Below are 23,254 nucleotides of genomic sequence, written 5' to 3'. Positions count from 1 at the left end.
CCCTGCACGATTAGTGAGGGTGCCAAGCCACGGTCCAGGATCAACACGGGCACCTGCCATGAAATTCAAAAGTGTCTTTGCAGCATTTGTGCATCTGCTGATTTTGTATCTGACCTGATGAAATACAAACTTTGGATGCATAAAAATATATGGACAGAACATGCAAGGACATGACATTTAACTATGCATTCTGGACATCACCTAATATATGACCTATTTAGCTTTATTTCTATTCCAAATCATAATTTGCGCTGTGAAGATTTCAGTACCAGTAGTATTCAGTATTAAAATTCAGTGTGATGGTGAGCGGTAAGCAGGCGGACGCATGTGCGGAGAAGAGCGAGAATTATTAGTACAACCAAACACAGAAACGCAACCATCCAAATACAATGAACAGCCCCAACACAGGGCACACAAAAGGGTTTAAATACATTGACTTAACAAGACTAGAAACGAGGGACAAGTGTGGAAAATCAGAAAATCCAACGAGGGGCAGAGTAAACAAAACTACAGAATGGAACTTAAAATACACAAGACAGGGAAAACATGGAACACGGCAGCTAGGAGGGACTAACATATTACTGACGTTCAGTAATATTCAATGTAACTATAAATCTGTTACTTTGAAGGCCAGCATTGGATTGTTGTTCAGAAGTATAGTGCCTATATTGAGCTGATTTAAGAATAAGAAAAATACATTTTAATTTGAAACAAGGCAAATCGCATAACCCATGGGCTGTGACCGAAGGCAAGGTGATTACCATGACATGACTGGATGTGGTCAGCATTCTGTGTGCTCAGTTGTTTGGAACAGTTACTTCTGTTTCTAAGATGCTTTCTTATGCCCTGTAATTGCACACAAAGAAAGACTTACTTCATACTTCAGTTGACTAAAGTTATGTGGTCTTATGTGATCTTTTGGGTGGTCTTTCCAGGTGAAACATTTGGTGTTTTAACATCATTCCACAAAAGCTGAGGGAAAAATTGTCCCAAGGCAACAGAGTCAGATCAGTTCTGTTTTACTGGTGTTGGATATTATTGTTGGTTTGCTTTTGCACTGGGCCAGTGATCAATATTAAGCTAATAGCATTAAGCATTATTAAGCTACGTGCTATTCAGAAACAGTTACTAATCACTTATCAGGTGGTTGGCTTGTGATGAATGGCATGTGAACAAACAAATGTAGTTTGTCAGGTTACAGTACAAGCTTTCGCATTTGATATTTCTGCTTTGATGCTCCATTTAATTTAAAATGCAATCTAATGGATCAGCTGAAATAATAAAAAAAAACCTCACAATTACACACTGATTATGTATGACAGTATCTAATCATCATTATGACTAGAGGAAACCAGGAAGTGTACAGTGGAATACAGCAGCTAGTCATGGATTTAGAGTGGTTCTTAGACTTCAGCCATGACAGTAGTAACATTTAAACCAACACAGGTGACAGGGACTGGCATTAGACAAGCCACCATTCAGCCAATCCAAACTTTGTGTGCATTTCTGTGAATTTTCTATTATTGATCCCAGAATGGTATATGAGGTACAGTTTACATTTCATTGTGTGCAGATCTCAGTAGTCACCCCATTCAATTCTACAAAAGAGTCATTCCATATCCAGCCACTGCTAAACTCATTACACATTCCTTTCCTTCCTCTTTATACAGTATGATGACCTCACATGCCATGGTTCCCCAAAGATCTCAATCATCTTCTCTCAGGATCCCTCTCTATAGACGAACAAGACTCCTCTAAGTGCTAATGACTACAGATATCCCAAGGCAATATGAGCATTCATTTTTCCCTGGACCAAAGCGTTGTAATCTTGTAAGGAGGTGAACTGAGAGACAGCATTCTAATATTCTTGTTTAATTTTCTTTTTCATAAATCATCCGCAAGCCTAATGAGGGAGAACACTCATCTGAATCTCCTTAGTGCAAATCATCATCTGTCTCCCTATCAGACTCTGATGCTCCTGTGGTATTTATAATCTGCACAGTACTCAGAGACCTCAATGAGAAGAGCTTATCTGTGTTATCCATGCAGGATGCCTTGAATGCTTTAGATCTGCTGCCAACAGGGCTGGTATCATCTCTAGTGTGACACAAGGTTTGAACCTAAGTAGCACAACAATGTTGCCATCTTGTGAGAAGAGTGTGAAACAGCAAATCTGTTTAAACCTATTCCTCATGAGAATAGAGAATTGTAAAGTATGCAGTTCTGGACTAATTAGAATTAGAATTAGAATTTCAGTATATGCCTCATGTTAAAGTTCCCAAGTCATGGGTTATACAACAAAAACATAAGACCAAAAACCCCATAATACCATTACCAGCAAGTATTTTTTGCTATGTTAATTTTCATTTGTGTGAGATGTAATATTACGATTCAACACATCAGTTTTGTTTGGCAGCAGCTAGAGTTACAGCAATGGTTATCAACAAGCACTTAAGTGTATTTTTGCACTGCCTTTCACAATAGAATCAATCTTGTAACAGTTCTTTTGAGTGCTTGAATAGATCTGGCACAGTGTGAAAGATATTGAAGGTCAAACAGTAGTCAGTTCATATTCCCTCACACTTCTCACTAGCTGAGTGACACCCGGAAAGTGAAAACTGATGTCTCATCACCTTCCGTCAGCAGAACTCAGTGGCAACAAGCTGTCTTACAAGCACTAACCCAGTGCTTGTAGAGCCTGCAGCCCAACTGTGTAGAACCTTTTTGTAAGGCATAACATGCTTTTGATTAACCCTGTTGTCACAGTACAGCTCTTACAAACGGGCTTTGGTGAGATATTGACCATGTGTAATGACTTTCTAGACTTTCTAGAAGAATGCAGTGCAACAAGAGATAAGAAATAATCAGGCAGCTAAATTTAAAGCACTTTCTGTAAATACAATACTTCACTGGTACTCAATACTGCAACACGTTTTCAGAATTCTATTAAATATGGTGATACCAAGGTGACATTTTGTAATCTTATTTCCAAGTCCTCATTCCAATGTCAAACATTTACTCAGAGGACACAGACAGACACATTGGTTGTACCTGAGAGACTGCATTTGGGATTGTTTAACAGTCATTAGCAAAAGGCCTCACATTTCCAGAGCCTTCTGAGAAATGGTTTAGTGCTCTTGAACTGAATGGCTGGGAAACACTCCCAACTAGTCCAGACATCTCCCTCAAGGACAGATGCCAATGTGGATGTCTATTCTTCTCATATTACATCACAATATATGTATTCACTCTGTGTGTGTGTGTGTGTGTGTGTGTGTGTGTGTGTGTGTGTGTGTGTGTGTGTGTGTGTGTGTGTGTGTGTGTGTGTGTGTGTGTGTGTGTTTGGGAATATAAACAGTTAAAAGTAAGGGTGGTTTTTCACACATGGTCTTTCTCCCAAACTTTAGTTATTACATACCTCCATTTGGTGTCAGTCATGTTGCTATAAAGTTTATGCATACTCTGTACTTTGTTTTACTTGAATTATTGTATCTTGTGCTAATACTATCCCAAATAAGACAGTCACTAGTCACTAGCAAAACACTTCTACTTCTTTTTGTGTGTAAGTGGAGAACAGTTGGAAGACTTTTTTTCTGTTTCATGGCCATTGTTGGCTTCAGTCTTTTGATTATTAAATGTGTGATTGTAAATGAATCTTATGATTCCGAGTCGCTCGATAAATACAGCCCTATTGGCTGTATAGCTAAAGCCTGTCATTTCCTCATGACATTTTCAGAAAGTTCACTCTGGAAATGAGTTGTGTGCCTCAGTGCTACACAGGCTTACTTCCCTCTGGCTCTGCTCCTCATACAACCTGTTACAAGGTCTGATTCCCTGAAGTCCATTAATCTGACATCCATAAATCATAGCTCCACTTATCACTTTAATATTGACAAAAATCTGAGGCTTTTTACACCAAAACATTAAAGAAGACATTAGATGTTCGATACCCCAGTAATCCCTCTCAGGGCTTATTATGTCACAGTGATGAGAGGATCTCTCTTTGAGTACAGCAAGGATTCGGTGCATCAATGTCTCCTTACTGAAGATGAAACCCCATGGAGGAACCCTATTGGGGATCCTGGATGGCTATAGGGAAACAGAAAGGAGACTGAAAGAGGACACATACCTGGCGGGCATTTAGCATACGGGGAAAGGTGTTACTCACTTCTAGGTATCAGCATTGGTCCCTGTATTTCAACAGTATTCTAGGTCAGTGGTATCTGAACTCTAACCTACTGTACTGGCTAGGATATATTCTATGAGTAAATGACAAAGCACTTTTGTAAGTCCTTCTAGATAGGAGCATTTGCCAAATGCCAAAAATGTAAATGTAAATGTAACTGTTAGGGATTCAAAACATGTCATGACTGTTTTACTATCTCTCTGCCTCCATTTAGCATCTGATTGCAATGCAAGCATTCGTTAGTATCCCAGAAAGACCCCAAGTGCAAAAGAGAGAGGGAGACAGGAAAGAGAGAGAGAGTCAAACAGATGAGTCTTACTGTCAGCACAAAAATATCACAAGCGTATGGACATTTAAAAGCTTGTGGTCCTCTAGGTATTGGAGACTTTCAAGGTTGTATTGATATTTCCTGTAACTTGAGACAAAGAGGGCCAAGACTGAATCACAACTATACACTTCTATTGTGTATTTAAATACTGAAGGTTCACAGTAAACTTCAACAAGAAAGTGAGACAAATTTAGGAAGAACAGAAAACTGATGAACAAATATGAAGCTGGGCTTTACATTTGGTCTTATCTTGAAGAACATGTGGTCAGTTTCCTTCCTACACATTTTTCATGGGTTTTTGGGTACCATCTTTCTCTTTTTCACCAACCTGTTCTCTGTGGTTCAGTGTCTGCAGTTCAGCCCTCCATCTTGGAATGATTAACCCTCCAACCCCATGAATTGCATAAGGGTTTCCTTGACCTGCTTCAGGTGTCTCTGGGGCCTTGAGATCCTCTGTAGTCCATTCTGGTTGAGAGCATCTGAATTCGGCTGTGATCCTGGCCCTGGAAGCAGGGCTAAGGGTAAGCCCCCACCACGCTGCTCTCCATGTGTGGGCCCAGCCTTTGGACACCCTCACTGCTTGGGATCTGCTGCTGGACATGGCTTCCGTCCATCGCTTCAGGAGACAATCTCAATGAGGCGGGAGGCTGCAGCCTTCTTTGCATTGTTGAGTACAAACTATTACGTCTAAGTGACTCTAGCCAGGAAAAAACAGTGATGTATGAGTGTAGCACAATGTATGTGTATTATGACCCCTGGCTATGTCTAGAGGTTTTGAGGGTCATAAAAAGGTGTTGTGGATGCAGAGTGATTAAGATTGCAGACAACTTTACTGCATTAGCCATCAACTGTAGCCATTAACTGTTGCTTACAATCAGTTATACAAACAGTTAACACCTTTAGCGTAAAAGTTTAAAGCATAAAAGAAACCAAAGACTTAGTCTAACTGTCTGAAAACAAACAAAACATCAGTACAACTGTGGGGTTCACCCTCTTAGTGTTTTTAATATTAGGCTTCCTATGTGCTGTCTATGTATAGGTGTGCCCAAACCTGAACGTTTCCCTAGATTTAAAAACTACCAACTTCTGATTTGTTTAACTGTATAGACTGTAAAATTAGCCATCTATCTCTTTCAGCAGCAAAATTAAAGTTAGCTCATGCTCACAGCATGTAGCAATACATGCTTTTTAAATATTTTCACAGTTGTATAATAAATGACAGTTTTCTGACATAAAATTAACCTGATGTAGATTATACATGTTCCATGTGTAACTGGCTGTAATTCTATTTCTTGCAGTAATTGCTGAATAATGAATGGAACAGAGAGCTTGTTACTTAAAGCCACCTATACCATATATGTATTACTAAATTATTGTCTTAATTGTCTTTTTAACTAACTATTGTTTAACTTACAGAATGCATTTTGTTTTCCTTTTTTCCAGCTTTTCCCCCTAATTATATAATAGTGAAGTAACATACCAATGAATATACTATCTACTATGTCATAATGACAATTGGTATGTTTCTTTGTCAGATGTGATAGCTTTTACCAGCAGTGACAGCGAGGTCCTTTCATCAGATTACTATGATGACTCTTCTTTTTGTAAGGATTGTGCTCTGTTATAGCCTATCGATCAGTGAGATGAAGTGGGGTAGGGCATGGGAGGTTTGCGAGTCAGGAGAGGAAAATGGCAGGAGTATCAGGGGAAAAGAAAAGAGGGAGCAAGGGCAAATTGTCAGAGATGGCCATGAATGACTGGTGATGTGGGAAGAGAGTGGACTGCCAAATTCCTGTGTGGGCTGATGATCAACATGAGAATGGCAGCCTGAGCAGGCCAGCAGGCTGAAGAGACTACAGAGTGTCTGCTGCTGGGAAATGATGCAGCACAGACCTTCTCTTTTCAGCATCTCCTATGAGCTGGCTCCCACAACGGGCCTCCACTACATCTTCTCCATGGAGATGTTAACTCATGCTATGTGTTAGGCAATGCAAAGTCATGGCTGTGCTGGACCTGCCTGTCACCTCAGGACATCTCACTTTGATAAGAGGTGGAGGAGAGAGCAAACTAGATGGCTGATTTTTGACAGAGGATATCTAATCGCATTTTGTGGAAAAGGTATGCAAAATTACGCCACCATATTTTTGTTTACTTCCTGGTTTTGGTTTCTTTTTGTGCCGCCCTTTACTAGTTCATTGCCTACCTGATTGTACCCACCTGTATCGTATTAGTCTCTGTATTTAAATTCAGTGCTTGAGGTCATTTGTTGCGAAGTCTCGTCTAGACAGTTAGTAGGGTTCTGAGCAGTTGCGTAGCTTCATCTGGTTTGTTTGCCCTCCAACTTGTATTTTGGATTTCCCTATTTGCTTGTACCCTGTCTGTTTTGTTTATTTCGTTGACTGATTTATGGATATAGGTCCTGGCTAGTACGTTTGATTACGACTGGGGAAGTCCCTTGTTCTCTAATAAAGCTGTATTCGTCTAACAGCAAGCCACTCCGCTTCTGCTCGTGCTCGGAACGTTACATTTCCTTGCTGTTGAGTGTTACCGCTGCTCATCTGAATACCGGCGCTTCGAGAGTTACTGCAAATGCGTTAGCCTTTTTTTGCCAGGTCATCGCTGTGCTTTATTTTTGTTATGGATAATAAACACGCTCATGCACTTGTGTCTCGCTCTACACCCACCACAGATATACTGTATTTAAATTAAATGATACCCATTCAAGAGTGAAGCAAGCAGACTCATCTTAATGTTTTGGTGTTCCCTGTGTACCTAACTGGTCTTTGATTATGATTTCGAATACAGAATAATAATGCAAGAAGCGCTGAAGATCAGGGTGTCTGAGAATTCATTTTGATGGTACAGTATGTATGTAATTTTAAGGTGGTAGCCCGACTGCTGAAGGGCGTGGAGCAGAACGCACAGATTTCCTCGACATGAGCGATCATTTATTCAAATACAACATAAAGGACAAATGTGGCACTCACGTGAAAACACAAACAATGAACATGAGCAGACTAAACACTAATGACTTTTAACATTTAACACGATATTTAAACAAACAGTCAAGACTCGATACACTAACAATGACCAACGTACTGCACACCTTGACACGGGTTTAAATACACAGACAAGACAAGGTACAGGTGCGTGCAGGCGTGGCCACAAACATATCCTCCCAAGTCACGTGGCGGGCGACCGGTCCGTGACAATAATATTGCATAAACAATAAGGTAACAGTCCCAGGTGTATCATCTTAAATCATGCCAATTACAGCTTCACTTTCATCATATGCTGCAAATTTGGCTAATTTTGTCTGCCAGTCAATCAAACTGCAGTAGATTTTGTACATTGCAGGCAGGCAGTATTATGTTAGAGTTCTGATGCCTGGAGTACTTGCATGCAGTCACGTGCCTTAACTCTCGCCAAGCTCAGTGGTCATTGTTTTTCTCTACATTGCATGCACTTTATTTTTTTATTTCACTTTTTGGCTATATTTCTACATGCAACAAGCTACATATCAATCAAAAACTGATTCAAAATTTATTTATATAGTGCTTTTTACAACATGTGTTTTCACAAAGCAGATTTACAAATGTCCAAGACCAAGACCCCAGTGAGCAAGCCAAGGGTGACAGTGGCAAGGAAAATCTCCCTAGAGCATGAGGAAGAAACCTTGAGAGGAAGCAAGACTCAAAGGGGGGGCCCATCCTCCTCTGGCGGAACATATTGGTCAGCATGTTAAAAAATATATATTTAAGCACATAAATACAGAAAGTAATATTCACTTAAACTTTTGTACAGTAATAAGATCATTGCTCATGTATTGAGCAGCACATATGAGGCGACACTATATGAGACATTTATGAATGTTGGCATATCCCTGTGTCTTTGTTTTTTCCCTAACACCCTAACATGAACACAGCCTACTGTACATCACACAGCCCTGTCATTTTCCATTAATAAAGTGCACATGACAACTTACAAGTAACAAATCATCATGGTTTCTGTGGTCTTTTATCTTGAGGAAACAGTTCATGCTGTGTCATAGAGCAAACTAAGGCTATCACTGAGGGCATGCAATTTTCCCACGTGAGCTTCACATATACAAGCCATCTGCCAGAAGAAGTTTTCTACACTCCTGCTGGGGAAGATGGAGGGAGCACGAGATGGCCTACTCTTCCTGACTCTGTGTCTCCCAGCCAGCATTCTCCCTCGCCAGGGAAGCTGCTTTAACCTGGGCCTGACCAACCACACTGAGTACAGTGGCCCAAAGGGGAGTCACTTTGGCTTTTCTGTGGACTTTTATCAGGCAGGCAGTAAGAAGTAAGTGTCATTGTCATCCATAGTGCTAATAGCATTCTCTACTTAGAATGGTATGATAATAACCAATCAATTGTGTGATTAAAGCACACAGTGCGTGGCTTCAGGGCAGTGCTAGATTCTTACTTATCTAATATAGGTGTAGTCACACTTGGGTTCAGCTGGGCCAACTTGATATTTTATAGTGCAACATGTATATGAAATGCACATAGTTTTGCCTCTTCTACTAGACTGATGACGCAGTATGACTACAGCCCAATATTTAATCACTAATGCATTTTATACATGATATGTGGTAAAGTGACCCTAACATTGTTTTTCAATCACATATCTATGAAAATACTTATAATTACGATGAAATTTATGCAAATTTGTGAAATTTGTAAACAGGGTGGACAGGAGCTTTGGTATTGCGCAACACATTGTGGTTTTTGTGTGTAGTGTAAATGTTGTGGTGGGTGCACCTAGAGATGGTGTGGGCCCTTCCCAGGGCGGCTCTGTCTTCCTCTGCCCCTGGACACCATCCAGAAGACCATGTCATAAACTGGGCTTTGACCAAACAGGTCAGCATGGAATTTGTGTAACATGAGAAATACAGATTGCACATTGCCTGTCTAGCATGACAAATCTGTTCTCCAACACCTGTGCAATTTCAAACAGGACACACAAAAATGGTCATAACTGTACATTTAATTTTCAACTTTTCATCAGGTGACCAAAATATCACTTTTAATAATATGCTCCTGACAACCCATAAAACTAACCAGTGGTTGGGAGGTACCATACGGGTCCACAAGAACTCCATCTTGGTGAGTGGATAGCTGGATAACATTCCACGCTGCTTGGTTCCAATGCACTCTTTTTTTTCCATATACCTCGGCTCTACCTATGCAGTAATATTGCAGTGTTTTGTCAAGCCTAGTCTTGGAGTACCATTGCATTGCAAATATCAGCACATTCACAATTTTTTTAAGATAACGAGAAGTTCACCAGCTGGCGGAGTTGAGTCAGGTATGCAGCATAGGGGTGCTTTCAACCCACGACTAGGAAACACATGCCTATTAGAGAAAAAAACAACAAAGAGCAATGAGCCAAAGAACACCTCAGTACATCTGTCATCCCCTGAGTTTGCTAGGATTAACTGGACGTTAGTGGAATGGTCACACATCAGTATCCAAAATCATTTCTTTCTCCAAGGCAGTCGCCTACAGTGAAACATTACATGTTTGGAAGCTGAAGTAGGAAGCTCCTTCACTCCATATCACCATTAAATCTGCATTCTTCTTCAGAAGTATAAAGTATAAAGTATAAAGTTACTCAACCTGTATTGTTAGTTGGATAAAGAGAGTTATTTCTCTCCATCAGGCCTGTGCCCCCTTGTTTCACTGGAACGTGATTGAGGAAGAGGAGGAGGCCATGAACACCCCAGTGGGGAATTGTCAGCTGCTGAACATGCTCACTGGAGAAGTAGCAAACTACGCACCCTGTAGGGGAATCAGAGTGGAGGCGAGCTACGTGAGAGCCAGAGGCTGTATGTCTTAACTATTCTCTGTGGCATAGGCTACTGTACACCCACCCCCGCCCAATCTTCTATGCACAATAACTGTATAAATGTTTTTCTGTTGCTAATTGATATTATTATTATTAGCAGTATTATTATTATAGTAAGAGTAATAATTCTACATTTGCTAGAGATCCAAATGTTCTCCTCTTTCAGTTCAGGACAGACGCTATTGTGAAGCAGGATTCAGTTCTGATATCACAAAGGTTTAAAACTCTTTTCACCTGAACACAATATGATTCTTCTTTAAGAAGTGATTCAGTGACATCCTGTATCATCCTTTTTTTTTTAACTCTATCAGTCCTTGAGTAACCCTATGACACCTTGCAGATGCCTTCAGAAAAGTCATTTAGAGGGCATGTTTTTTTTTTTTTAAAGCATACAGTACACCTTTTGTCTTCTGCTGCTTGTTGTAGGATGGCAAAGTGGTTCTTGGTGCCCCTGGAGGCTTTTTCTTCCAAGGTAAAATGACTGAGTGAATAAACTAATACATTAATTAAATACAATGTTTATGTTTTAAGGAGTTACAGAATCAGGTTTCACCAATGATTATACAGTTTGATGTTTTGCAAAATAAAAAGGTAAATATAATATTAATTTATTACTACAAGTGCTATATTTTTGCTCTTTTTCATGAGGGTAGAGTGTTTACTAATTCTACTAATGCAGAATCTTTTTTATTTTATTTGAATATTTTTTCTTAAAGATACTTAATAGTTATAGCAAGAATGTGTTGTTAGTTTGATTTACTTTATTGCACAAACAACATACAATACTTTGTAACTGCTGCATCTGGGAATTGAACCACAGTTTGAATCCCCAGGTTGATCCCCAGTTTTGAGGCCATGATTTATCAAATGTTAAAAGAAGCAAACAAATGTGCAGCTGGAACCATGCAGTCTGCTTTCTGATATGCCTGTCCTACACATTAGCCAGTAAGCTGAAGACGTTTGGTGTTGTTTCAGGTCAGATCATCACTGCACCTCTCCAAAGCATCATGACCAGTGGCAGGACTTTTTCTCCAATGCACTACGTGACAGGAGAAACCAAGTCGGACGAGAGGTTCAACCAGTATGACCTTTATTTAGGTAAGACTTCTGATTGAACCTTCAACTTCAGCAGTGGCACAGGGAGAGAGAGAGTTAATTGAGATTTATGGAAATTTAAAAGATTTATTTTGAGATCTACTGAAACTGAAACACTTGTAGGTTTAATGAATCAAAATAAAATTATCTTGTATATGTCTTCCCCAGGATACTCTGTAGCGACAGGGCAGTTTAATGCTGATCATGTCACAGGTGAGAACTAGCATCATGGGTTGTTGTCTTCATCTTACCAAGCTCATATGAACATCATATTCAACATGTTGTCTTGTGATGTACTTTCCACATTCAGATTTTTGTATTTGGTCTATTTTGTATTTCAGACTATGTTGTTGGTATCCCAAATGACCTAAACACAGCTGGATCTGTAAGTGTACCCTTGTTCTGAACATTTCCAGTGAGGTTAATAAAAAACAATAACTAACAGCATATCCAACATCAAATGAATGTTCTAAATGTTTTTTTTTTCTGTAGGTTAAAATCTTTAATGGAGCTACAGTTTATCCCAAAATCATAATAAGTTTGAGAGGCTCTCAGGTGAGTGACTTCAGTTTCTGAATTATTAATTATACTATTTATTGGCAAAAAATGCTAAAGCCCAAAAGGACAAAAATAACTACAGTGGAGAAAGATTGTGTGTGTGTGTGTGTGTGTGTGTGTGTGTGTGTGTGTGTGTGTGTGTATTTGTGTTCCTCAGATAGCTTCCTATTTTGGCCACTGTGTTGCTGTGACTGACATAAACAGTGATGGGTAAATTACTGTATTTATGAATGTTCTATTTCACTTACACTTGCTCTATTAACATCAGAATATATCATCATGAATTTCTGATTCTTTGATTACATTTCAGTATGTTGCTGTAAAATATGTGGTAACACTGTTTCACAACCCTGATAAAAAATAATTAACTATCACTCTATTTACTAGATGTTTCCTTTGGCTTTTTGATATATAGTGTGATGCTGGTTTAGGCTTCACTGAATGCATGAACATAACCAACGCAATACATTTTAGCACATTATTAGCAGGATGCTAAAGTGGTACAAGTTCTTGAACAGTCTGCCCCTGTGCTGCCTCTGCTTCCAGGAGGGATGACATCCTAGTGGGTTCTCCTCTCTTCATGGAGCACCTCTCCACCAAGAAACTGCGTGAGGTGGGTCAGGTCTATGTCTACCTGCAGAGGGAAGACCATAAATTCTCCCCTAGGCCTGAACAGACCTTGACGGGGACCCATGCCTATGGCCGCTTTGGCATTGCTGTTGCTCCCCTGGGAGACATCGACCATGACGGCTTCAGAGGTGAAGACCTGCTACTGACTAATGATCACATGAACATAGCAGAGCAGGACCTAGGTGTTTGATGACAGATGTTCCATGCAAAAGCCCACAATGAGAACTAGCGTGGACACTTTGAAATGCCTGAAATTTGTCTTATGCTGCACAAACTTTCTAATTTGGGACCTTTTACAATGTTTAGTTGGAATTAATTACAGAAAATATTTCTTCTCTGTTAGAAGCATTATCATGACTTACTAGATGCCTAATCAAATTTTTCTTACTTAAAATTAATCTGCCAAGTATAAATGTAATTTTGGCAAAGTAGGTGGTTCAGATGTCAAGCTATGTGTGCCAGAAACAGCAGCTGACAAGATGAAACTCTACTGCTTTTTCTGGGTTCAATCTATCAACTGGTTAAATCCATATTATCATCTCCCAAGCCTCTGTGCTGCAATGCTGCACCAAAACCCATATTTTGCACAATTTACCATTAGCCTGTTTTTATTACACCCAGAGTTCTTCACAGGTCTTTATGGTGTATCTTTAGACAGTTTGTCAGAGAAGATGGATTTTGCATTCCTTTTCATTTAAAGTGCTTTAAAATTTCCTCAAAGGAAGCTCAACCTCCAAAGCATAAACTCTGGTTTGTTTTCAGACGTGGCAGTGGGTGCGCCAGGCACTGGGGGAGGGGGCTTGGTCTTCATCTTCATGGGGCAGAGTGGAGGTCTGAATCCACAGTACACGCAAGTCATAGAGAGCCCTTTCAAGTCTCCAGAACCAGTGCATGCCTTTGGCTTCAGCATGAGAGGGGGCATGGACATCGACAGCAATGGATACCCAGGTTTCTGTTCAGAGGTTTGCAGTGATGGGCATCACAGTGGTTTTGCCTAACGTGTCTGATAAACAGATAAAAGGGAAATCAAACATGTTAATAAGGAGCTAAATTGAAGGACATTTTCATTTCCTAACATTTGGAGAGACTCTTCTTCCTATTGTCTTCCACTAGCTTCACTTTCTAAGTGAACATTTTCCACAATTACTCTTGAACTATCAGGTCTTCAGCAGCATCAATGCGTAAGAACCAAGCTACTGCTCCAGCATTCACATTACATCCCATAAAAGTGTCATGTTCACAATTTTCCTTTTGTTTAATCCCATACGCCTGGGCATGCAAGGCTAACAAAAGCTTCAAAGGTCGCCCTCATATTTAAAATCACAGCAGAATGCTGCTTCTACTAAGGCTTGTTTCCCTGTGCCTCATGGGGGAGGTCAAGGGTTGTCTGAGCAGCACAGCAGAGTCACAGGTTGAAAAGGTGGTGTTATTCAGTGCCCCATTCCCCCCGGCAATGACTCTGAAGTCTGCAATGGACATGACAATGCTTTCTGACACACAACACCTCAGGTTCCCGAGAGCACTCTTTGTCTCATTCTCTCTCAGGCAGAGCATGACCTTTCCAAGGACTTCCTCCAAACAAACCTGTCAACACTTTCAAAATGTTTTGTTTTCTATAGTTCATTAAGGAAACAAAACTGTCTACTGTAGACAGGTTTGTTTACTTAATAAACTATAAATGAAATAAAAATAAAGCCCTAGCTCCTTAAGGTAAACTGTTTTGCCAATTCTTCAGTTAGCACTCATATATCACTATTATTGGAGTTCTTTTAAGATCAGCCAGTGAAAATTTTTTTAATAGACAGAATTTAACTGTATTTTGTCTAGTAATCTTTTCACCTTTCAGCATCTTCTATCTTTGCCCTGCAGACCTGATTGTTGGTGCATGGGGAGCAGACAAAGTGGCCATATACAGGCAAGACCTACAGGCTGTCCATTCTGGGCTCATGCAGTATTTTGATAGATACAATACCTCTTCTCTGACTCTGTGTGTGTGTGTGTGTGTGTGTGTGTGTGTGTGTGTGTGTGTGTGTGTGTGTGTGTGTGTGTGTGTGTGTGTGTGTGTGTGTGTGTGTGTGACAGGACAAAGGCTGTAGTGAGGACCAAAGCCCAAATTTCCTTCTTCCCTGATTTTCTAAATCCTGATGACAGATTGTGTCAGCTGCACAGTGGTCTCCTGGTCTCCTGGTAAGGATCAGGTATTCCATGAAAGGTGCAGCTCTTGGACTTCAGCTTTCTATCCACATACATTAGAGCAATTACCCTGCTCTCTCTCTCTCTCTCTCTCTCTCTCTCTCTCTCTCTCTCTCTCTCTCTCTCTCTCTCTCTCTCTCTCCCTCCCTCCCTCTCTCTCTCTCTCTGATTTGTAGAAATCTGGCAGAATTTTTACATGATGACATTTCAGTAAAATTGTCTATAGCCATGATTTCCCATCCAGTCCTCAATAACCGCAGTAATATGAGCTAAAATGAAACAAAATGTTGATAGTCTTGGGATGCTCAAGGATTCTTTTGGGAAATCCAGCTCCGCTTCTGTTCTGCTACCTGCTGAATAGCTAGGCAGAATTTCTAGAGTCAGCACATTTGTATAGTGCTAAATTTAAAATCAAACTGCTATAAATCCTCTCCTCTCTCCAGTGCCATCTTATTTCTTTTCTTCTTGTTTTAGTTTTAACATCATGATGTGCATTACTGTGTCTGGCTACAGAATACCAGAAGAGATTGGTAAGGATGTTGTGTAACCCCTTTATATGTTAGCTTCACTACTCAATTACACTTATGCATGTTGCATGACAATGATTAGCATGCTAACTTTCAAAACCTAGCTGCTGTATTATTCAGTATCTGTAACACCACCCGCCATATCCACTAGGGGGCTCTATTGCTCAGCTTCGCCAGTGTACCGATCACACGCCACTTCCCTGCAAACATTTGCGGGATATTAACTAATTCCTTTACAAGGCACATACTTGATGCGAAGTCTCTTGTGTCTAGCCAAGTTAATAAGCCCTTCCTTTTTAAAATATTTACTGTTTATTGGACCTGGTTTTGATCTTGGATAGTTTGTTTTGTGTTCTGCCTTTGATACTCCTGTTTGCCCTAATCTACATTGTGACTGATTTTTGACTTTGACTTTTGCCTACCTCAGGGAATGTTTCCCCTCATCTATCAGGACTGTTTTGCAATAAATCTCTTCTTCAGTCGCTCTTGCTTCCTGTCATCAGCAAAACCATTACAGAATAACACCATTGTACTTACAAAAATGCAAAGTTTTGCCAGTACTTGCAAAGAAATTGACAAAGAATCACTGACTAAGAAATTATCCTTTCAAATTCAGGAAGTTAATCAATTCTACTTTAATCCAATTGTAAGATCTCCAAGTAGTTTCAGAATGCTTACACCCTCAGCTATGATGAAGATAGAATGAGATATTAAAATGATGTTAGTGTTCCGTGTGACTGTGTAACTAACTGTAAATGTCTCTAAATATCTCTTCACCAGTGCTGAACATAGACCTTCAACTGGATAAGCTGAAGTCTGTCATGGCCAGACGTACTCTCCTCCTGGAGTCTGCTCAGTCGCACAAACAGTTTCAGGTCTCCATTAAGAGAGATACAGGAATACTGTGCAAGAACTTTACTGCCTATCTGCTGGTAGGTTTCCTCAAAGTCTATTATTTATTTTGTCATTTCTGATGCATTCTCTCATCCTGGCTCATCCATGGTCTGTTGACCTTTCTGGCTGTAACACCTAGTTTCCATATCAGATCAGTTGTCATTCAATTTCACAAAGTCAGGGGAAGTGGCTATATATGTTCCTGATGTAGCTGAATTTGACAATGATACCTTGAATTACCCTTTTAAAACAAGGAGTAAAAAAACAAAATGCATGTGTTGCTTCACTCCTTAGTAATTTTAGACATTTTTTTTTTTTCTGACAGCCCAGTAAGCAGATCTGTCATGTGTAGTGACTTCTGTAAGCCAGGTAGAAAATACCACTGTAGCTACTCCTCTTGATGAGTTTGACAAGTGCATAACTCCTAATGTAAGCAACAAATCTTATTGGAGTAGAAGACTAATATAGTTCATTTTAGACAATATTGTATCACACCCTAAATTGGCCCACCTTTCCCATGTCTGTTACTTTGCTATTTGGGTGGGGGATGGTTTCAAACCAGACCACCAATGCACTGTGAAACATATTGGATCTAGCTGTGCTGATGGGTTCCTTTCTAAAACAATTCAATCCCCTGATATTTTCAAGATGAAGAAAGTGGGCAGTCCAGCAGCACCAGATTTAAGCTTCATAGTCTATATAATGGTTTCACCGTAACCTTTATTAATTAGGTTGTAGTGAAATTGTAATATAGGCAATGAAGCTTAAATCTGGTGCTGCTGGACTGCCCACTTTATTAATTTATCTGTCTCTTGTTGGTCTATACAGTCTATCTGGAAAATGTTTCTCTTGTCTTTAAAACCTGAGGTGGAGTTCAAAGACAAGCTCAACCCCATCTTCATCTCACTCAACTACAGCCTGGCCAACTCCCATGATGCTTTGCTGCATGGGCAAAGTTTGGTAGTGGCTCAGGTGAGATCTGCTGGTATAATAGTATGGGGTGTGTTTTCAGGAATTTTCATACTGTAAAGCCAACAACCCAGTCTCTCTATATGTCTATCCCATTATCTCTTTCTGTCTCCTTATAGACACAAATCATTCTTGACTGCGGTACTGATAACATCTGTATCCCTGACCTGAAGCTAGCTGCTAAGGCGTAAGTGTTTCTGATGTAAAGATCTGTCAAAGTCTCAAAGTATTGGAATGAAACATAATGAGCATTCTTCACATTTGTCCAAAATTATAAATCAAATGTCCAAAACCAAAAAACACATTTGTCTAAAGTGAAAAAGCAAACAGCTCCTTTCCCATGTGGACCATGCACATACCCTTGCAGCAGTATGTTAAATTCACCAAAGCATCATCCTTTGTCAGCAGCACAGCCAATGTGCCATGTTTCACCCGCAGGGGCACACAGCCACTCCTGATCGGGGATGACAACCCTGCTCTCGTGCTGGTCACAGCCGAAAACCAAGGCGAAGGGGCCTACGAGGCGGAGCTGCACGTGAGCCTGCCTGCTCACATGTACTATCAGACTGTGCAGAGTGACATGGAGGTGAGTGCCTCCATTTTCTCTTGAGCTGCCCCTCAGAATCTGTGTCTGCACACTCCAATGAGCCAAAGGGCACTTGTTGGAGTGAAGCACACTCTGAGTGTACAAATGTGGAGATTATGTCTGTAAAATAAGGTGCCAAGATAAATAAGTAATAAACTGTAAAAATCTTGCAGCAAGTTCTCCTTTTAGCAGCTGCTTGAAAATACAGCTGTGTTGTGATGTTTGCATGTGTATTCCAGGGCTTCAGTCTTCTGAAGTGTGTTCCTAAGAAAGAGAATGGATCAGTCATTGTGGTGTGTGATCTGGGCAACCCAATGAAGGCTGGCCAGAAGGTAAGCATAGAGACTGCATTCTGAATATGCATTCGTATTTACACCGAGCATTGTCCTGTTTTCCTCTCAGATTATCATGACATGAGCATTTTGGTGTCAGGAACAGTCTGTCAATACTCTATCGGTGTTTGAAATAGATCCAGGCTGGCCTGTTCTTCAGTATGAGTGGTCTGGAGGATGTTGAGACCCATGTGTCCTTCCATTTACAAATTAAAAGGCAAGAGCATTTTTTATTCCAATCAAGCTTCTAAACATCTGATGGCTATTAACATATTTGATGCCTGTATGGTGCTTGCCGCTCAGACTGAAAGAGAGCAAGTATATGCTTATTTGTTTCTCCCATTATGTTAAATGCAGCAAGAACACTCAGAACTCAGACAGCAACCCTGTGGAAGTTCAGATTCTTGTTCAGGCTGTGGTTTCACTGGAAATACGTGGGTAAATTATGTTAAGTGTGGTTTTTGTATGTTGGTTCATTTTAAAGTTTACAGTTCTTTCATTATATACATTACCATGAAAACAAGCAAAAAAGAGGATTTTATTTCCTAATTATATTTTAGATTTTTTTCATTACTGTTAGCTAATTAAAACTTGAAGTCAATGGTTTGTTAATGTTAGTTATTATGTAAATAATGTTAGTGAAAGAAACCTTCATGTAAAGTGCTACCTAACTGTTAACACTGAGATACTACAATAGGCTCTTAAATGGTTTGTGGTCATCAATTACCAATTTATTTTTGTTCTTTTGTTTGTTTTTTGTAGCGTCTCCGTTCACGGTGATTGTGTCCTACCTATTGCCAATTGGGAGCCAAAACCTCACCCGGAACATTTGGACGATGTGGGGCCGCTCATAGAACATGTGTACGAGGTATCATCCAGTACAATACACCATCCTTCTCAACTCACACTACAGTATCTGTTCATCAAAGATGCCCTTTTCTTGTCTCCCCCATCAAGTCCAGTAAGAAACATAGCTATTGGGTTCCATATAAAAGTGATTTTAAAACTGATTAATGGTTCCAACTGTGAGGTAGTGTGAAGGTGTTTAATATGACATGAAGTACTGGTCCTGCAGACCAACTGTCCCACTGTACTGTGCGCAAGGAGCCAGTGTAAGCCTGTGTGAGGCTTTGTTCTCCAGCTGGCACCCTATCAAGCTTTAGTGCATCCCAGGGGTGGTGTTAAGCTCTTGCTGCAGGGGCAGCCATTTACCAAGCCTCTCCCCACTGCCTGCAGCTGAAGAATAAAGGTCCTAGCCCGGTCAATGCCCGCCTCCAGCTGCATTTTCCCATACAGCAGAACGGGTCCCGCCTGCTCTACGTGTTCGCCAACGCCTCTGAGGAGCTGCTCTCCTGCCACACGGACTACTCCAAAATTGATGTGTACAGGGTGAGAGCGACCCCTGCTGTATGTAACCTTCCTCACACATTTTTGGAAGGGTACCTCTCACCTCTTTTATTCACACAACAAACCCATTAAAATAAAAAATTTTGCATACACACACATACCTCATATAAATGTTACGTCAGAAAATATGCATGCAATGCACACTTGAAAATGACATGTAAAATAAAAATGTAAAGACTGTAGATCCTGTGAAGGCTGTATGGATATCAGTAGTCTGCTAAGACCACACTGTGCTGTTTCTGTTCCTGTCCATAGCTAGTGAAACCAGAGCCCACTAACAGTTCTGTGACCCCAACTCACTACATCAACAAACGTGACATACAACGGCAGGAAGAGCACCCTGAGAAGCAGCACGCTGAAACTGTCCATGTGGTAAAGAGCTATATCAGACTTTAACTGTCCAGCACATGGAGACAACAGGGTAGCCTGGAGAGGCCTTTGGAGGCTTTTATCTATGTACTGTAGTGCCACACATTAATAAGTTATTATTGCACGTTTATGTCCATGACTCCTCATCATTAAGTTACTTAAATGTAGACTAGCTTTGGTTTCTTGAATTGCTATAATAGCATATATGCGCCAACAGAGGGGGCTAACCTTTAAAATATCACATCTCTGGTCCTGGTTATGTATCAAACAGCAAATTTCTTTACATCTTGCCTTTGCATTTATTGAAGAGTACATAGCTTCCTTTACTCTTGCTATTTTATGCCTCATTACAAGCAGCTGCACCTGTCTTTTGCTTATGGGATGTTCCATTCAACTTTGATATCAGTTTAATCAGGCATAATCACGCAGGGTGTGATTATGAAAGCTGCTATGCACTGTGTTTGCAGAACTGCTCCAACACTGAGGTGTGCATGATACTCACCTGCGAGGCTGCAGGCCTGCAGAGAAATGGCAGAGCAATAGTGAAAGTGGCAGCCAGACTGTGGGCCCACACCTTCTTACAGGTGAGGAAGGGAAAAGAGCTAGTCAGGTGACAGCATGGGTGAGGGGACTGTTTCAAATCAACAGAAATTAATACAAAATAATTTGACAAATATGTAATCTCAACTCTCTGTCTGTCTGTCTCTCTCTCTCTCTCTCTCTCTCTCTCTCTCTCTCTCTCTCTCTCTCTCTCTTTCTTTTTATAGAGGCCTTATGTGAATTATGTCCTGCTGTCCACTGCCTATTATGAAGTAGTGGATGTTCCTTCCAAGATCCAGCCAAAAGTATTGCCCAGTGGCCAGGCAGAGGTAAGCATACTATAAACACACCTTCCACAGTCTACAACAGAACAATTAAACAATTAAAGCAGATAAGGTTGGTTAATTTGAGATAATTCCTTTCAATATTATCTATTACCTCTGGTAATTTTGTAGGCAAACACTAGTGTGGTCTGGAGGTGTCCTGATGGACAGGCAGAGGTGCCTGTCTGGTGGATTGCGCTATCATTCTTTGCAGGGCTCTTGCTGTTGGCTATGCTGAGCATCGTCTTCTGGAAGGTACTTGCATGTTTTAAACACTAGAGGGCATTGTGCCATAATAGTTGACATACCGATGCTGCTTGGTGTGCTGAGACAGAAGAAAATGTACCTTATGCAGACTGTCAAAATACACTAAAATTTATCTTCAGCAAATGTATCAAATGAAATGTATCTTCAACAAATGGATCTAAAATAATTACAAATTAATTATATAATGATATATTATGTAAGATATGGGTAACTTGCAATTACAGATAAATACATTAAAAATGAACATTCTTGATGAACATTATGCTTACTATAAACTGTAGCACATGAACTATTACTGCAGGCATAGAACAAAGTAACATTCTGCTGACATCTCGATATCCTCTTTAAAGTTCACGTGTAGGCTAAAGTTCAGAGTGGCTAGAATCATAGAAACACAGCAGGCTAAAATTACTTCATTGAATGCATTACAGTTTACCACTCTGAAAGCACAGTGTATACAGTTCTAACCTCATCATGCCAGGCTAGTGATGAACATTTAAAGTTTGGGGCCAAGAGGTGGTTGAAAATAATACAGACTTGTACGGCATATATTCTTTAAAAAAGAAAAAAAGAAATAGGTTAGCTTAAAAATAATTTTACATACAGAGATAATTATGTATGATTAATTACAGTGTTGTTTTACCTAATGCCGGTCTGCTTGAACGTTTTCAAATCAGATATGGTTACTTGTGCCCTGACGCGACCTATTTGATTGCAGATGGGATTCTTCAAGCGTCACCGCCCGCCGACTGATAATGATGATGATGATGTCACACTCGAGCTCAACGCAGGGCTATCGGAGTAGCCTAGGGCCTGTTACTAGAAGAAAGAAGAGTACAAATAAATGTACTTCAAAATAATTCAGTTCAACTGCAAAGTTACACAAGCAAGAATATCACGCACGAATTAAGCTAGCGTTTAAGCTTCCTTTATGCACACATATGACTAGAGGTTAACACGAGCTATATATAGCATATATATGATCGCGAATAACTGTTCTTGTAACCGGTTTTAATTTTTCTATTTGTGTGAACGTGCCTGCCTAGATGATGCGTTTTCGCTGACTCCCATTAGTTTAAAGGCGCATGCGCGGGGAAGGGGGCGCTTGGGATATCTGTACAGTACCTTAGAGATAAACTGATTTTTTTTTTCTAACTTTAGCTCACTGTTAAGAGTTTATTAGCAATTTAACTTTAGCTACAGCCAATAATTATTTTTCTCTAACATCAGTTAGGAGTTTTGTTGAATAAATATTTAGCTATAGCTTTCTGGCTTACAATGTAACTATTGCATTAATATTAAACTAGTATTGAAGATCAGACACATTTTATCATCACGTTACCTAATTTCATCATGTACCAGAAAAGCACCTTTTGCACCACCGACTGCTTGCCAATTGGTGAAACCTGCATGCAAGGGACAAGTACACTATTGGTTGTTAGCTTTGGCTGTAATGGTTGCTACAGCACAAAGTGGACCAGCTAATCAACATTGCTTAAGAGAGCTCTAGAACAGCATTCTGCCAGGCCTCTTGGAACTGATAGCATTTCTTGCATCGGTATAATCGTTTTCTACAAATAGGTTCGATCCTGTACCATTTACACTTTTATGAAAACTGCAATTAAATTATTTTAAGAAAACTAGCCCTACCTATTTGAATATTTTCATATTTACATTTATGGCATCTTATCCAGTGACTTGCATATTTATTTTCTTATTAAACATATCGACAGAATTGTGGAAAGTGCAGCAGAAAATACAGTTTGAAAATACAGTTGAAAATCTTCACTTTCATGCTTTGTCTTATTTTCATTCCATAGATATTCCATAGATAATTGCCTTCTTTGCTTGCTTTAGTGCAAAGTGACGTAGCTTGCGGTGTGATACAGAAATTTGTAAAAGAGAAAATGTATAAGTGTCTCGAGCAGCCATGGAATCAGATATAACAGAAACACATCACTCAGACAAACTTAATGGTGTATTCTGTAAAGTTGGTTGACCTATGTAAAACCTCATTCATATTAAAATGTTCCAGACCTGCGTCCTTTCTGTAGGATTGTCCCTGTATAACGGATGAAGCGCGAACAATACAGCATCTAAGCGCAGAAACGTGTTGCTTTTGACAGCAGAGGGCGATCACGGGTATTGCACAATGGGAGTACCCCACCTCCCTCCC

General features: G+C 40.1%; 1 protein-coding gene across 4 annotated transcripts; it reads left to right on the top strand.

Annotated features, from left to right (window-relative positions):
• The first annotated feature begins 8,648 nt into the window (after positions 1-8,648).
• Positions 8,649-22,870, top strand: itga2b (integrin, alpha 2b). Of its 4 annotated transcripts, XM_027003332.3 has the most exons (30): positions 8,651-8,840; positions 9,279-9,400; positions 9,549-9,646; positions 10,203-10,368; positions 10,555-10,604; positions 10,815-10,860; positions 11,364-11,486; positions 11,652-11,696; positions 11,825-11,868; positions 11,976-12,038; positions 12,199-12,251; positions 12,588-12,799; positions 13,434-13,619; positions 14,541-14,586; positions 14,754-14,858; positions 15,339-15,394; positions 16,172-16,323; positions 17,153-17,257; positions 17,374-17,441; positions 17,693-17,840; positions 18,080-18,172; positions 18,310-18,389; positions 18,530-18,610; positions 18,935-19,040; positions 19,409-19,561; positions 19,835-19,951; positions 20,416-20,532; positions 20,716-20,817; positions 20,944-21,066; positions 21,797-22,870. In XM_027003332.3, exons 1-30 carry the CDS (start codon positions 8,668-8,670, stop codon positions 21,881-21,883), a joined length of 3,120 nt encoding a protein of 1,039 aa, XP_026859133.2. In that variant the 5' UTR covers positions 8,651-8,667; the 3' UTR covers positions 21,884-22,870. The 4 variants fall into 4 exon arrangements, 3 of the variants coding, with proteins under 3 accessions (XP_026859133.2, XP_081567308.1, XP_081567307.1); XR_014122785.1 differs by lacking the exon at positions 21,797-22,870 and having other exon boundaries at positions 8,649-8,840; positions 20,416-20,558; XM_081711182.1 differs by lacking the exons at positions 9,279-9,400; positions 9,549-9,646 and having other exon boundaries at positions 8,701-8,840.
• The last annotated feature ends 384 nt before the right edge of the window (positions 22,871-23,254 follow it).

The sequence above is a fragment of the Electrophorus electricus genome, chromosome 3 (genome assembly GCF_041902795.1).
Source record: "Electrophorus electricus isolate QZ-2024a chromosome 3, ASM4190279v1, whole genome shotgun sequence".
Taxonomy (NCBI): domain Eukaryota; kingdom Metazoa; phylum Chordata; class Actinopteri; order Gymnotiformes; family Gymnotidae; genus Electrophorus; species Electrophorus electricus.
This window is presented reverse-complemented; position numbering and strand designations above follow the sequence as displayed.